At 36.2% G+C, this 12,096-nt stretch overlaps 1 protein-coding gene across 1 annotated transcript in view; it reads left to right on the top strand.

The window, feature by feature from the left end:
- The window catches only part of exoc6 (exocyst complex component 6), a 60,945-nt gene that overhangs the window by 8,695 nt on the left and 40,154 nt on the right, over nt 1–12,096 (top strand). The window contains exon 2 of the mRNA XM_061708168.1: nt 5,988–6,159. Within this exon, the coding sequence (XP_061564152.1) occupies nt 5,988–6,159 (172 nt within the window). The remainder of the gene's footprint in view (nt 1–5,987; nt 6,160–12,096) is intronic.

The raw sequence follows: 12,096 nt of genomic DNA, 5'->3' as shown, positions 1-12,096 counted from the left end.
TGGATCAAAACAAAGCTTATCAGCTCTGGTGCCACAACATGTAGAAACAGGAAACTGTAAACTAAAACAAAAAAGTGCAGAATAGTGCAATAACAAAAATAAATACATTTAACTTCAAAAGAGGTAGTTTACCTACTACATTCAGGTAGATTTCTGTTAGCCGCGCTTTTTTCCCTTATAATATGTCATAATAAACACACATCAACTGTCTGTATTGTTAAATACAATTATAAAACTATCTAATAATTAATATATATTAAAAATAGTGTTGTCCCGATCAATCAGGCCCGATCACGGCTTTTCAAAACATCAGTATCGTCCAAAAAAGTATCGGGACAAACCTAGTTATTAATGTTTTTAATATATATTAAACCGTTTTATATATCGTTGCATTTAATGACGAAGTAAGTAAAACTAACATGGTTTAATGTTTGAATTGTGAAATGTTCTATCTGTTCATGTTCATTAATCTGCTGCCATTCATTCATTCATTCATTCATTCATTCATTCATTCATTCATTCATTCATTCATTCATTCATTCATTCATTCATCCATTCAGAATGCTGCACTAAGGTTAAGCTAAAAAGTATTTTAATTTTCTTGTTTGTGAGTTTGACTGGACGTCATTCAATGACCTCTTTTGAAGTTTAATGTATTTATTTTTGTTATTCACTATTCTGCACTTTTTGCTTTAGTTTGCAATTTCATGTTTTTACATTTTGTGGCACCAGAGCTGATAAGCTTTGTTGAAATAAATGTCCATGTTGTTTCCAATGGACAAGAAAAGAAAGTTTTGGTCCTCTTTTTTTTTTAATTCATTGCCAAAATGTATCTGATCGGGAAAAAGTATCTGAAATGTATCGGGAGCCAAAAAAAGTGATCGGATCGGAAAAAATCAGGATCGGCAGAAACTCAAACTCAAGTGATCGGGAGCTAAAAAATCCTGATCGGGACAAACCTATTTAAAACATTAATAACTAGGTTTGTCCCGATGCTTTTTTGTCCGATAGCGATGTTTTGAAAATGACGTAATCGATTGATCGGGACGACACTAGTTTCTACGTGCATTTCTAAACTAGGATTGGAACCAACGTAGAGATTCACTAATCTTCGGGCCTCAGAACTGCTGAGCTCTAGATTCAGACGCTCTGGTTTCACCTTTCAGTCAGAGTTTCAGTCAGAGTTTCAGTCAGAGTTTCAGTCAGAGTTTCAGTCAGAGTTTCAGCCAGAGTTTCAGCCAGAGTTTCAGTCAGAGTTTCAGTCAGAGTTTCAGTCAGAGTTTCAGTCAGAGTTTCAGTCAGAGTTTCAGTCAGAGTTTCAGTCAGAGTTTCAGCCACAGTTTCAGTCAGAGTTTCAGTCAGAGTTTCAGTCAGAGTTTCAGTCAGAGTTTCAGGCAGAGTTTCAGTCAGAGTTTCAGGCAGAGTTTCAGTCAGAGTTTCAGGCAGAGTTTCAGTCAGAGTTTCAGGCAGAGTTTCAGTCAGAGGCAGCGAGCGGCTTGGGAGGAAAGAGAAGAGTTTTCTGGTCACATTTCCATCCATGCAGATCCACATGCAAACAAGTGCAGTAGAGGGCCAAGAGAAATCTTACACCCGTTTGCATTGTTGAAGTTACTGCAACCTAACACCATCTGCATCCTTTTCAAATTAAGAGCCCCCCAGCGTTTCAGTGGGCATATACACCCTTCATTTCTTTAAAATGCTTTTATTGTGAAATATTTGCAGGAAGCTGTTGGGGGAACACTCATTAACATGCAAAATTCAAGTTAGCGCTCAAAATTGCAGTAATATGTGTGTGTGTGTGTGTGTGTATATATACATATATATATATATATATATATATATATATATATACCAGTGTTTCCCCTACCATTATATTGGCCTGGCGGGGCCGCCAGGCCAACGAGACCCCCCGCCAGGCCTAAAAAAAAAAAAAAAAAAAAAAAAAAAATCAATGATCATTTACGTTTAGGAGCCTCTGCGCAGCGTTGTTCTGCAACAGGAGTCAACCTGCTTCGTTGCCTAGTAACGCTGCTGAAACGCGGGCATATTATTATGGGATGTATAGAGTTTGTAGCTAGTCAAAGAAAAAAGAAAAAATATAGCGGGCGACAGACAACATGATAACAGAAATGTTTCTGCAGGTCCGTGTGTTTGTGTTAGCATGAGACGCTGCAGGGAAGCGTGAAGGAAAACACCGCCCGACGAGACACCAGGGGTCCGCGGGGTCCTAGTGCCAGCCATGTATGAGCGTCTAGGCTGATTTATGGTTCTGCGGTACACCAACGGCGTAGGGTACGCGGAGACACGCACCGTACGTGCACGTCGCCGTGTACCCTACGCTGTAGGCTCTGCGTTGGTGTAACGCGGACCATAAATCAGCCTTTACCGTCCTGACACCGGTCCGACTGGTGACCCAGTAAAAAACAACGCATCTAAACATCTGGCTGGGATCCCGAATGGCTTAATAAACATAAATACAGCCCTTGGTTGTACCACACTCCCCATGGTACATTTCCAATTTGTTGTTTAGCTTACATTTTTGTTCTGATTGAGCTTTTTTTGGTAAGCAATAATGATGAAAATAACACAGACAATAGATTGTCTTTCCACTAGAACCACTAAAGGTTCATTTTTTCCCCAGTCAAATGCATGTAACTCTGTTATAACCAAACGGGTAAAACAAATCTACAATGTTTAAATTATTTATAACTGATATAATCTCAATTGTGAATAGGGATGTTTTGTGGCATATGCCGTCAGCACAAGCAGCCGTTAAAAAGAGGACCATCTCAGAGGGTTTTCATAGAGATCCCTCTGAAATATCTAGAAAAGATGCTCAATGCTCATATGGGGTCAGACCTTTCAGGCCCAGGACACTTTGGTTAAAGGTTAGATTAAATCTAATTATTTCATTGAAGTGATATCATTCAGCAATATATAGGCCTACAATGATTTTTAATGTAAAACTTTGTTATATTGCTACATGTCCAATATGCCGTCCCACGCGCCTCGTCTGTTTAGGATTTTTTCGGTGGTACCACCGGGCCTGAAAAAAATTCTAGGGGAAACACTGTATATACATATATATGTGAGTGTGTGTGTATGTATAGTATGTATGTATGTATGTATATATACGGTATATATATTTACACAGAAAATAGAAACCATAATACAAACTTTTTTTTAAAATTGTGAGTATAAATACATTTGATAATTAAACTGTTTTTATTAAATAATTAATAAATTAAAGTCACACCGGCTGAAACATCGCCGGTCGAGCAAGAATTTTGCAACCGGTGCATCTCCACTTTCTTCTTCTCCTTGGCCTCTAAAGCACGCATCAAATACCGTTTGTGTTTCCTTATACAGTATGTTCTTAATACAGTTAAAACAACTTTGTCCTTTCACATTAACGCTGCTGTTCTTAAATATCTGAATCAAATACCTGATTGTGATGCTCCTACTTGAACACGGGTGTTGTCATGGATGTAGTTCCCATCGTCACCACCAGAGGGAGCTCTTTCTCCTGAAGTGAATAAACCTGAGCAGAGGTGGTTAGAGTTATCTTCTTCCTCCTGTACTTCCTTTATCTGCAGGAATTTGTCTGATTCCTGTTAATTAGTTCCTCAGGGGGATTTAAACGGTGCCTTTGTCTTTTTTGAAGCTGGTTTTCTGATTGTATTTAAATCATTCAGGGACTGATGTCACAGTTTATAGAAGCAGATCTGTGTTTGTATCCAAAGTCTCCTGTTATTACATTAAACATGTACAGTAGTTATACAGGACTGTCTCAGAAAATTAGAATATTGTGATAAAGTTCTTTATTTTCTGTAATGCAATTTAAAAAAAACAAAAACGTCATACATTCTGGATTAATTACAAATCAACTGAAATATTGCAAGCCTTTTATTATTTTAATATTGCTGATTATGGTTTACAGTTTAAGATTAAGATTCCCAGAATATTCTAATTTTTTGAGATAGGATATTTGATTTTTCTTAAGCTGTAAACCATAATCAGCAATATTAAAATAATAAAAGGCTTGCAATATTTCAGTTGATTTGTAATGAATCCAGAATGTATGACATTTTTGTTTTTGTAATTGCATTACAGAAAATCACAATATTCTAATTTTCTGAGACAGTCCTGTATATAGTGTTAATGTCAGTATGAAACTATGGTATTTGATTTTAGAGAAGCACCTTGGATCCAAAGAATCCAAATCAAACATTACATTCAAAAGAACAATTAAAGCCAGTATGTTAAGGAAATATAATGAAATATGTTAGTTACATTATCATGAAAGGTATAAACATTGTTTGTTGTTGGTGAATGGTTTTAACTGAATTGTAACTTGGGAACTAAAAAGGAATGTGATTTTCTGTGTCGGCCGGCAGATATTTTATTTTAGTTTTTTGTTTACTTTGTTGTTGTTTTTTAATTTACGTTCTTTGTAAATTGATTTCATGGGAAAAAGAGGCAGATTAAATAAGATTCTTCTTCTTGCTGCTCCCTTTTCATGCAGAATTTAAGAACGTTTGTGTTTATAATTGTTTTGTTGTTTTATTTTATCAATGAATGAAATAAAGAATAAATAAATAAATAAGAAATTTTAGGAAATAAAACCAGCTTAAACAATCTCTTCATAGGGTTTTATTACAATGTTTTGTTTTAATAGAAATGAACTAAGTAGTAACTTGCAGGACTGGGGATAGCTGTCGTTGGGATCAATGCTGCTGATCATTTATCAATATTCTCATCACTACTCGTCTATAATGTCAGATAAAAGTCAAGAGGGCGACATGAAAACACGATTCAATCTTTTTTAAAGCCATTTTATCACTTAATGCCTCTATGAAACTAGCAGAATGAATAATTAAAAACAGAAAAAATAACCTTTTCTAGTGATGACCCCCCCCCGATAAATACCCCGACTATTTAATAAAATAGACACGTTAATTACTTCAACTGTCCCCATACAGATTAAAATTACTGTTTACTTTCTGTAAAGAGAGTACATTCAAGTATTAATATCGGGCACAGAAATAGTAATACAGAGTAAAATGGTGTATTTTAGTCTCCTTTAGTAAAGTAGAATTAGTTGAATTGAATTTAAATTTTATTTCGAACATCAAACAGTAGTGAAAACAAAACAAAACAATCAATAATTAATAAATAAATAAATGTAAATAAGAAAACAAAATAAACTAAAGCATAAATAAAAACATGCATCCATATTAACCAGTAACCATAATTAACATGCTTGAAAAGGAGTATGAAGAAGTAAAAACTTATTAAATCTTACCCCCTAAACTCTATTTCATTATAATCAAAATTAATTTAATTTCTATACAAAAAACAAAAGATATCTATATATATCTATATACATATATAACACACACACACACACACACACACACACACACACACACACACACACACACACATATATATATATATATATATATATATATATATATATATATATATATATATATATATATATGCATATGCACATGCACTTTTTGGATATGACATATATGTATGTACTGTGTGTGTGTGTGTATATATATATATAATATATATAATAATAACATCCTCACACCTATATAAACTGATATAAATAAACCCATTTATAAATGAATAAATCAGTATCAACAATATACAAAGCAACCAAAACCCTCTCAAGCCCCCTGCTCCCTGTGTCTGGTAAAAATCATTAGTTTATATTTGTTTTTAAACTGGTTGATGCTTCAAATCCATTCAGTCTGTTCTGTTTGATGCCCAGAATGTAGAAAGACTAACTTTTGTTACAGAATGTACAGATGCTACAGAAATGTTTTCCCGGTACCAAATGACCCACGGCCCAAATGCTCCTGGCCCCTCTTTCAAATTGTAGAATCGTGGCCCGTGAGTCAAAAAGTTTGCAGACCCCTGATCTAGCTCGTCCTCTGACCTCTGACCTCTGACCTCCTCCCCGTCTCCAGGTCCATCTACGATGACCAGCCCAACACCCACAAGCGCTTCATGGAGAAGCTGGACGCCCGGATCAGGAACCACGACCGCGAGATCGAGAAGATGTGCAACTTCCACCACCAGGGCTTCGTGGACGCCATCACGGAGCTGCTCAAGGTCCGGGCCGACGCAGAGAAGCTCATGGTAAGAGGACCCAAAGAAGCCGTTAGCAGTTTGGTTTTCATCCTCCAGGTGGTGGCCAGGGATGGGAATCGAGAACCGGTTCCCAGTGTTTCAATTCCTTGGAATCGTTTGACTCGTTTTGCCTTTTCATCAGCGTAGAAATGGTACTTTACGTCAGTGGTTCCCAACCTTTTTTCCTTGGAGCCTCACAGTACCAGCCGGCACCCGTACGTACTAGCAGCAAAAGAGTAAAGTGATTCGTTACAAACCTTTAATTTAATTAATTGTGTTTTTTTGATACATTTCTCTTTGGTTTACCCTGTACTTTGTTTTTCTCACCTTCCTTTTGTGTCACCAATGTATAAAATACACACAAAAAATAATTGCAAGGACATAAAAATATTTCTGAAAAATGTCTCTTTTAATATGAGAGCAACATCTTTTTAAATTTTTCCTTTAACAACCTGTCGGAGTAATAGTATGATTAAATGTTGAATAATGATATAATCATACGTTTTTAAGTTTTTATCCTGATAAATAACTTAGTATTTTAAAATGACCAAAATATATTTCTAAGTGGGTTTATACAGACTTGGATTACTGTACTCCATTACGTGTGTTATTATGATTTTTTATTTATTTAACATGTGTAAATATAATTTTTACAACTGCATATCCTCAAAGAAGACAAAGCTTCGCGTCCTCCCAGAGATCTCTGGCGCCCCCCCAGGGGGGGCCCGGACCCCAGGTTGGGAGACACTTCTTTACGTTATAGTTCTGAATAAGCTAACCCAGAGGAAGCATCAAGCGGAGAACTGAAGGGGACCAAATACTGACCCTGTGGTACACCACAAATGAGACATGAGCACAACAAGCTACAGTATGATGTCATATGTTCATCTGAGGTTGTATTTACATCCTTTTAAGACTCGGTAAGGGCTAAATGTTGTTATTATTATTCTTTTTTTTTAATTAATTTATTATTTATTAATGTTTTAAGCATTGATACAGTTTAATTACGGTCCGAGCACTGACAGTGCGAAGGCCTTATTGTATCTGTAGGAATTTCTTTTTCTTCCGTTGAAATGAGGGCCTTTTTTCCCCCTAAACGTTCCCCAAAAGTCACCAAATTTATCACCAATCCAGGCCTGGTGATAAATGTGATATTTAATGGTTTGCATTAATGGGCGTGGCCTAATGGCTCAACAGCGCCCCCTAGAAAACTTTGTGCCTCAAGCCCCACAATACGGTTTGACGTACATGCACGAAAATCGCTACACACCTGTATCATGTCACAACTTAAAGAAAAGTCTCTTGGCTTCATGGCCCAAACCCAACAGGAAGTCAGCCATTTTGAATTAATCGTGTAATTTGGGCGCAATTTATGCTATTTTCACATGTTGTACTTTAACGAACTCCTCCTAGCAGGGTCGTCCGTTCGACATGAAACTCGCTCAGGAGACACAAAAGACATTAACGATGAAAAGTTATAAAAATCATGAGTTTTCGTGAAATGGCCGTGGCGCCGCGTCAAACTTCAACGTTAAACAGGAAGGGATATTAGTAGCCGATTGGTCGATATTTGATAGTTCCTATTTTCTGCCATAACATTTGAATGGTTTGACATGGAGAGTCGTGCGTGGTGTCATCGGACTCGGTTTTGAGTCCTTGACCATAATTGGTGAAAATTAGCCCCGCCCCTTCTTCTGAATGGTTCGATATTTGATAGTTCCTACTTTCTGCCATAACTTTTGAATGGTTTGACATAAAGAGTAGTGTTGCACCGATTGTTCGGTAACCGAAATTGTTCGGCCGAAAATGGCAAAAAAACACTTTCGGTGTTCGGTGGAATAAGTGGGAAAAAAAACAAACAATTAATAACGTTGTAAAATAAGGAAATAGACTGGCCGCTCCGTCCCGTAACGTTGCGCACCACATAAATCGTTGGCCACCCAAAAAGTAACCCCATAAGAATTTTACCAACATTCACCAGGAGGTGGAGCCAAAACAACATAATGCTGGGAAATTAAAAAATTTTCATTTTTTTATGTTCAATAAATATTTTCTACCTTGTAATTTTGTAAAAGATTTTTTTCTTTGAAAAGCCTAAATCAAATTTATTTGATTTATGCAATGGTGAAAAATTGGCAAAATAAATGAAAAACTGCTGAAGAACCATGTTCGGTATTGTTCGGTATTCGGCCAAGTGTTTATTATTATTTTCGGTTTCGGTTTCGGCCACAAATTTTCATTTCGGTGCATCACTAGTTTTAAGCATTGATACAGTTTAATTTCAGTTGAAACAGCCTCTTGTTCACATGCTTATCTCTGCATCGGGGCTCCGGCCGAGCGGATCGGAGACTTTGATGGCGGAGTTTCCGGTCAGGGCAGGTCGCGGCTCGATGCCGCGTGACAAACGCTGAGAGTTACAGAAAATCCCCGTCCAGAATCGAGAAGTTTGTCACTGAATCTGTGAGAAAGAGCCTGTCACAAGTGGTTAGGAGTGAGAGTGGGGGCGCTGCGGTGACGGGTTCAGGTCCCCACTGTCTGGTTAATCTGGATCTGCCGGCCCTTTGTTCCGGCTCCTTCATGGACAATGAGCTGATTAGAAGGCTGAGCGGCGGCCGGGGCGAAGAGAGAGTTCACAGCGAAGGAAACAGTTCAAACAGGAGTGGCAGGTCACGTACGGTACCAAGGTACTCACAGCAGACGCCTCCTTTCACACGCTCCGTATGGAGGAGAAAACACCTAGAAAACAAATACAAACCCTGTTTTCTTATTACAGAAGAGAGCGTTAAGGATAATGAATAGATCTGACTATTATGAACCAACAAATAATCTCTGTATTAAATATAATACTTTAAAATTCCATGACATAGTAGAGCAGAAGTTCAAGAAAATGTTTAAAGAAAATATTGTAAAAAAATATAAAACACTTTTTTTTTCCTTCTTTGTTCTTTTTCTTCTTTTTTTTCCTTTTATTCTCTTTTTTTCTTTTTCCTTTTTTCTTTTTTTGTTCATTTTTCTTATTACAGAAAAGAGCATTAAGGATAATGAATAGATCTGACTATTATGAACCAACAAATAATCTCTTTATTAAATATTATACTCTAAAATTCCATGACATAGTTGAGCAGAAAACTTTTTTTTTCACTTTTTTTCTCTTTTTTCCTTTTTTTCTTTTTTCTCCTTTTTTCCTTTTTTTCTTTTTTCCTTCTTTTTTTCTCCTTTTTTTCTCTTTTTTCCTTTTTCTTTTTTTCCTTTTTTCCTTTTTCTTTTTTCCTCTTTTTTTTTTTCTTATTACTACTTATTATTTCTTCTCTACTCTACCCTACCCTGCTCTACTCTACTCTACTCTACTCAACCTTTTTTAACCCTTGGATGAGAGAAAAACCCGCTTGGAATTCTTATTTTTTCCCTTTCTTTTTTTTTTTAATGTGTCAGGTTTTAATCCTGGATTATAATAACTGTTGAATGTGTTTTATTCTGCTTACATCACCTTATTAACCAATTTCTGACTGTTATTAGCTACTGTACATGTGTTTACGGTTGATGAAACTTTGGCCTGGTCAGACGTGGAAGGAGTAACGTTAGGCCGAGCTGGAACGTTACAATCTCCAGTTTTAGGCTTCGTTATCGTCACTAATTTATCCTTCAGGTCTAACTAGCGTTAAATAGGAAATAGACAAGTTAATTTCACAACGAATGTACTTTTCTTAAACAGCTAGCTAGCTGGTTTTTTCTGCTCTAAAGTTAATTAGTCACATGATTCACGTCATGGGAATCATTTATGCAGAGTTGGAGACTAAATAGTTATTGTCAAAAGTAGATTATTATCACCTGTTAATGGAGTTTTCTCAATCTATTTCGTGTAATTTTATAACTTTGTTGTTTTTTGTTTTTTTTACATTACGTTTATTGGAAAGTGTTTTTTTTTTTGCGTAATTTGGTTTTTGATTTTTTTAATTATTAAATTAATTGACATTTGATTTCTTAGGAAAAAGGGACAGATAAAATAAACTTAGTCTTCTTTCTGTCTCCTTTCATTCAAGGAAAGAGATTTGTTGTAATTATCTTCAACTGTTTTGTTTTTGATTTGAAGATTTTATTTCGAACATGCATGTTAAAAAAGAATACAAAAAAGTAAAAAAAAAAAAAATATATATATATATATATATATATATATTTATATATATATATATATATATATATATATATATATATTTTTTTTAACTCACATTATTTTGGCTCAAATGGCCTTTATTTCTTGTTAAGTTGTTGGACCCCCTGCAGTTCCTCCGCGGCCCCCCTAGGGGTCGCGGCCCCCCGGTTTGAGACCCCTGGTTTAAAGGATCTAGTGACACATATTCCAAGATCCAGCTCTTAAAGGCAGATCTGCATAATTGAGCTGCAGAGCTTCTTTATTAACTGTAAACTGAGTGAGTTCCTACCAGGACAGCAAAAGCTTCTGGGTAAACAATAGCCAGTCATCAGCATACAGGCTGAACTCTCCCTGTTTATCCCAGGTTTCTGCTGAAACTGCAGTGGGCTTAGTGGGCTACCCTGCTGAGCCCCGCGGTGCACATTTAAATATTCTGAATAAAACAACCCAAACAAAGGCTGAAGGGCCTGAATGCAGAAATCTAATCCTGGAGATCAAGCCGGGACTGAGGAAAGCTTATCAAGGTGTGCTTTTATTGTGAAAAACCCAAACCAACAACATTCCTGCTCCTCCGTCAATACTCTAAAGATCTAAATCCTAAAATAAAACCATTTCATGCCTCTTTTTTAAATTGCTGATGAACCAGACTGCTCTTGTTAACAACTATTTTTAGATTGACGTTAATCCGCATTTATTGGGTCGTCACTGTTGGACAATTGAAATAGTAGTAGTTTAAAGTGTGTATCGATGTATTATACACATGTAGTTTAAAGGAAACATGGCCGTATTTATTGTTTTTTTTAAACGTATGGCTTCTATAGTTGTAATACTTAATAATATATACCAGGGGTTCTTAACCTTTCTGACCTTTGGGCCCAATTTTTTCAGTACAGAGTGGCCCGGGGCCCATTAAATATAAACACTGTATAGCAGGGGTGTTCAACTAAAACTTTAAGAGGTCCATTTAGAGAAAATTTACTCAAGCCCAGAACATCATAATATATATATATATATATATATGTGTGTGTGTGTGTGTGTGTGTGTGTGTGTGTGTGTATATGTGTATATTCAAGTAGCCTCATAGTTGTATCAACATCTGCATCTGACTGTTATATTAAAAAAAGTACATATTTGCCAATTAACATGTTTAACTTGAATTAAACATATTTTTTTCTCTTAAAAATAAAGTAGATTTTATTTTATTTTTCAAATGCTATCTTATTTTATTTCTCTACCAGCAGTTTGAATTTCCTCTTTTCTTTGTTAATTGTCTCAACACATTTTTATACTAAATTAATATAAACACATCTTAACAATTTAACAGTTTTGCAGTTTTTCTTTCTTCCCCTCTTATAATCTTATGCCCCCACTTTCTGTCGTTCAGTGAGAGAACTGAGCTCTAACTTCTCCTGTCAGAACTTAAATCTGGGCTGGATGGTTTCAGGTTCTCATATGCATGTGGAGGTGCTCATTGGTGAGCCTGGAACGATATTTAGTTTTAATTATGTTCATTGTGGAGGAAAGCTGCTTCACAGCTGTATCTGGACCCAAACATGGGCAGGATGTTTTAAGATGGTCAGTTTATTTTCTGTGACTTCAGTTCAGACTTGAGTGGATATGTTTGATGAAAAACTTTGTGTTTTGTTTCAGTGGCGTTTCACTTTCGCACTTTGAACGGCACGGTCTCTGAACGTATGGAGACACACTGGTTTTGTCCCAGTGGGAAGACTGAACAGGATGAATTTGTCCATTCCGGTTTGCATATTTAAAAATACAGCGAGGACAAAACTTAGTTT

The sequence above is a fragment of the Cololabis saira genome, chromosome 19 (genome assembly GCF_033807715.1).
Source record: "Cololabis saira isolate AMF1-May2022 chromosome 19, fColSai1.1, whole genome shotgun sequence".
Classification (NCBI taxonomy): Eukaryota; Metazoa; Chordata; class Actinopteri; order Beloniformes; family Belonidae; genus Cololabis; species Cololabis saira.
The sequence above is the reverse complement of the archived record's forward strand: the minus strand, read 5'-3'. Positions and strand labels throughout refer to the sequence as shown.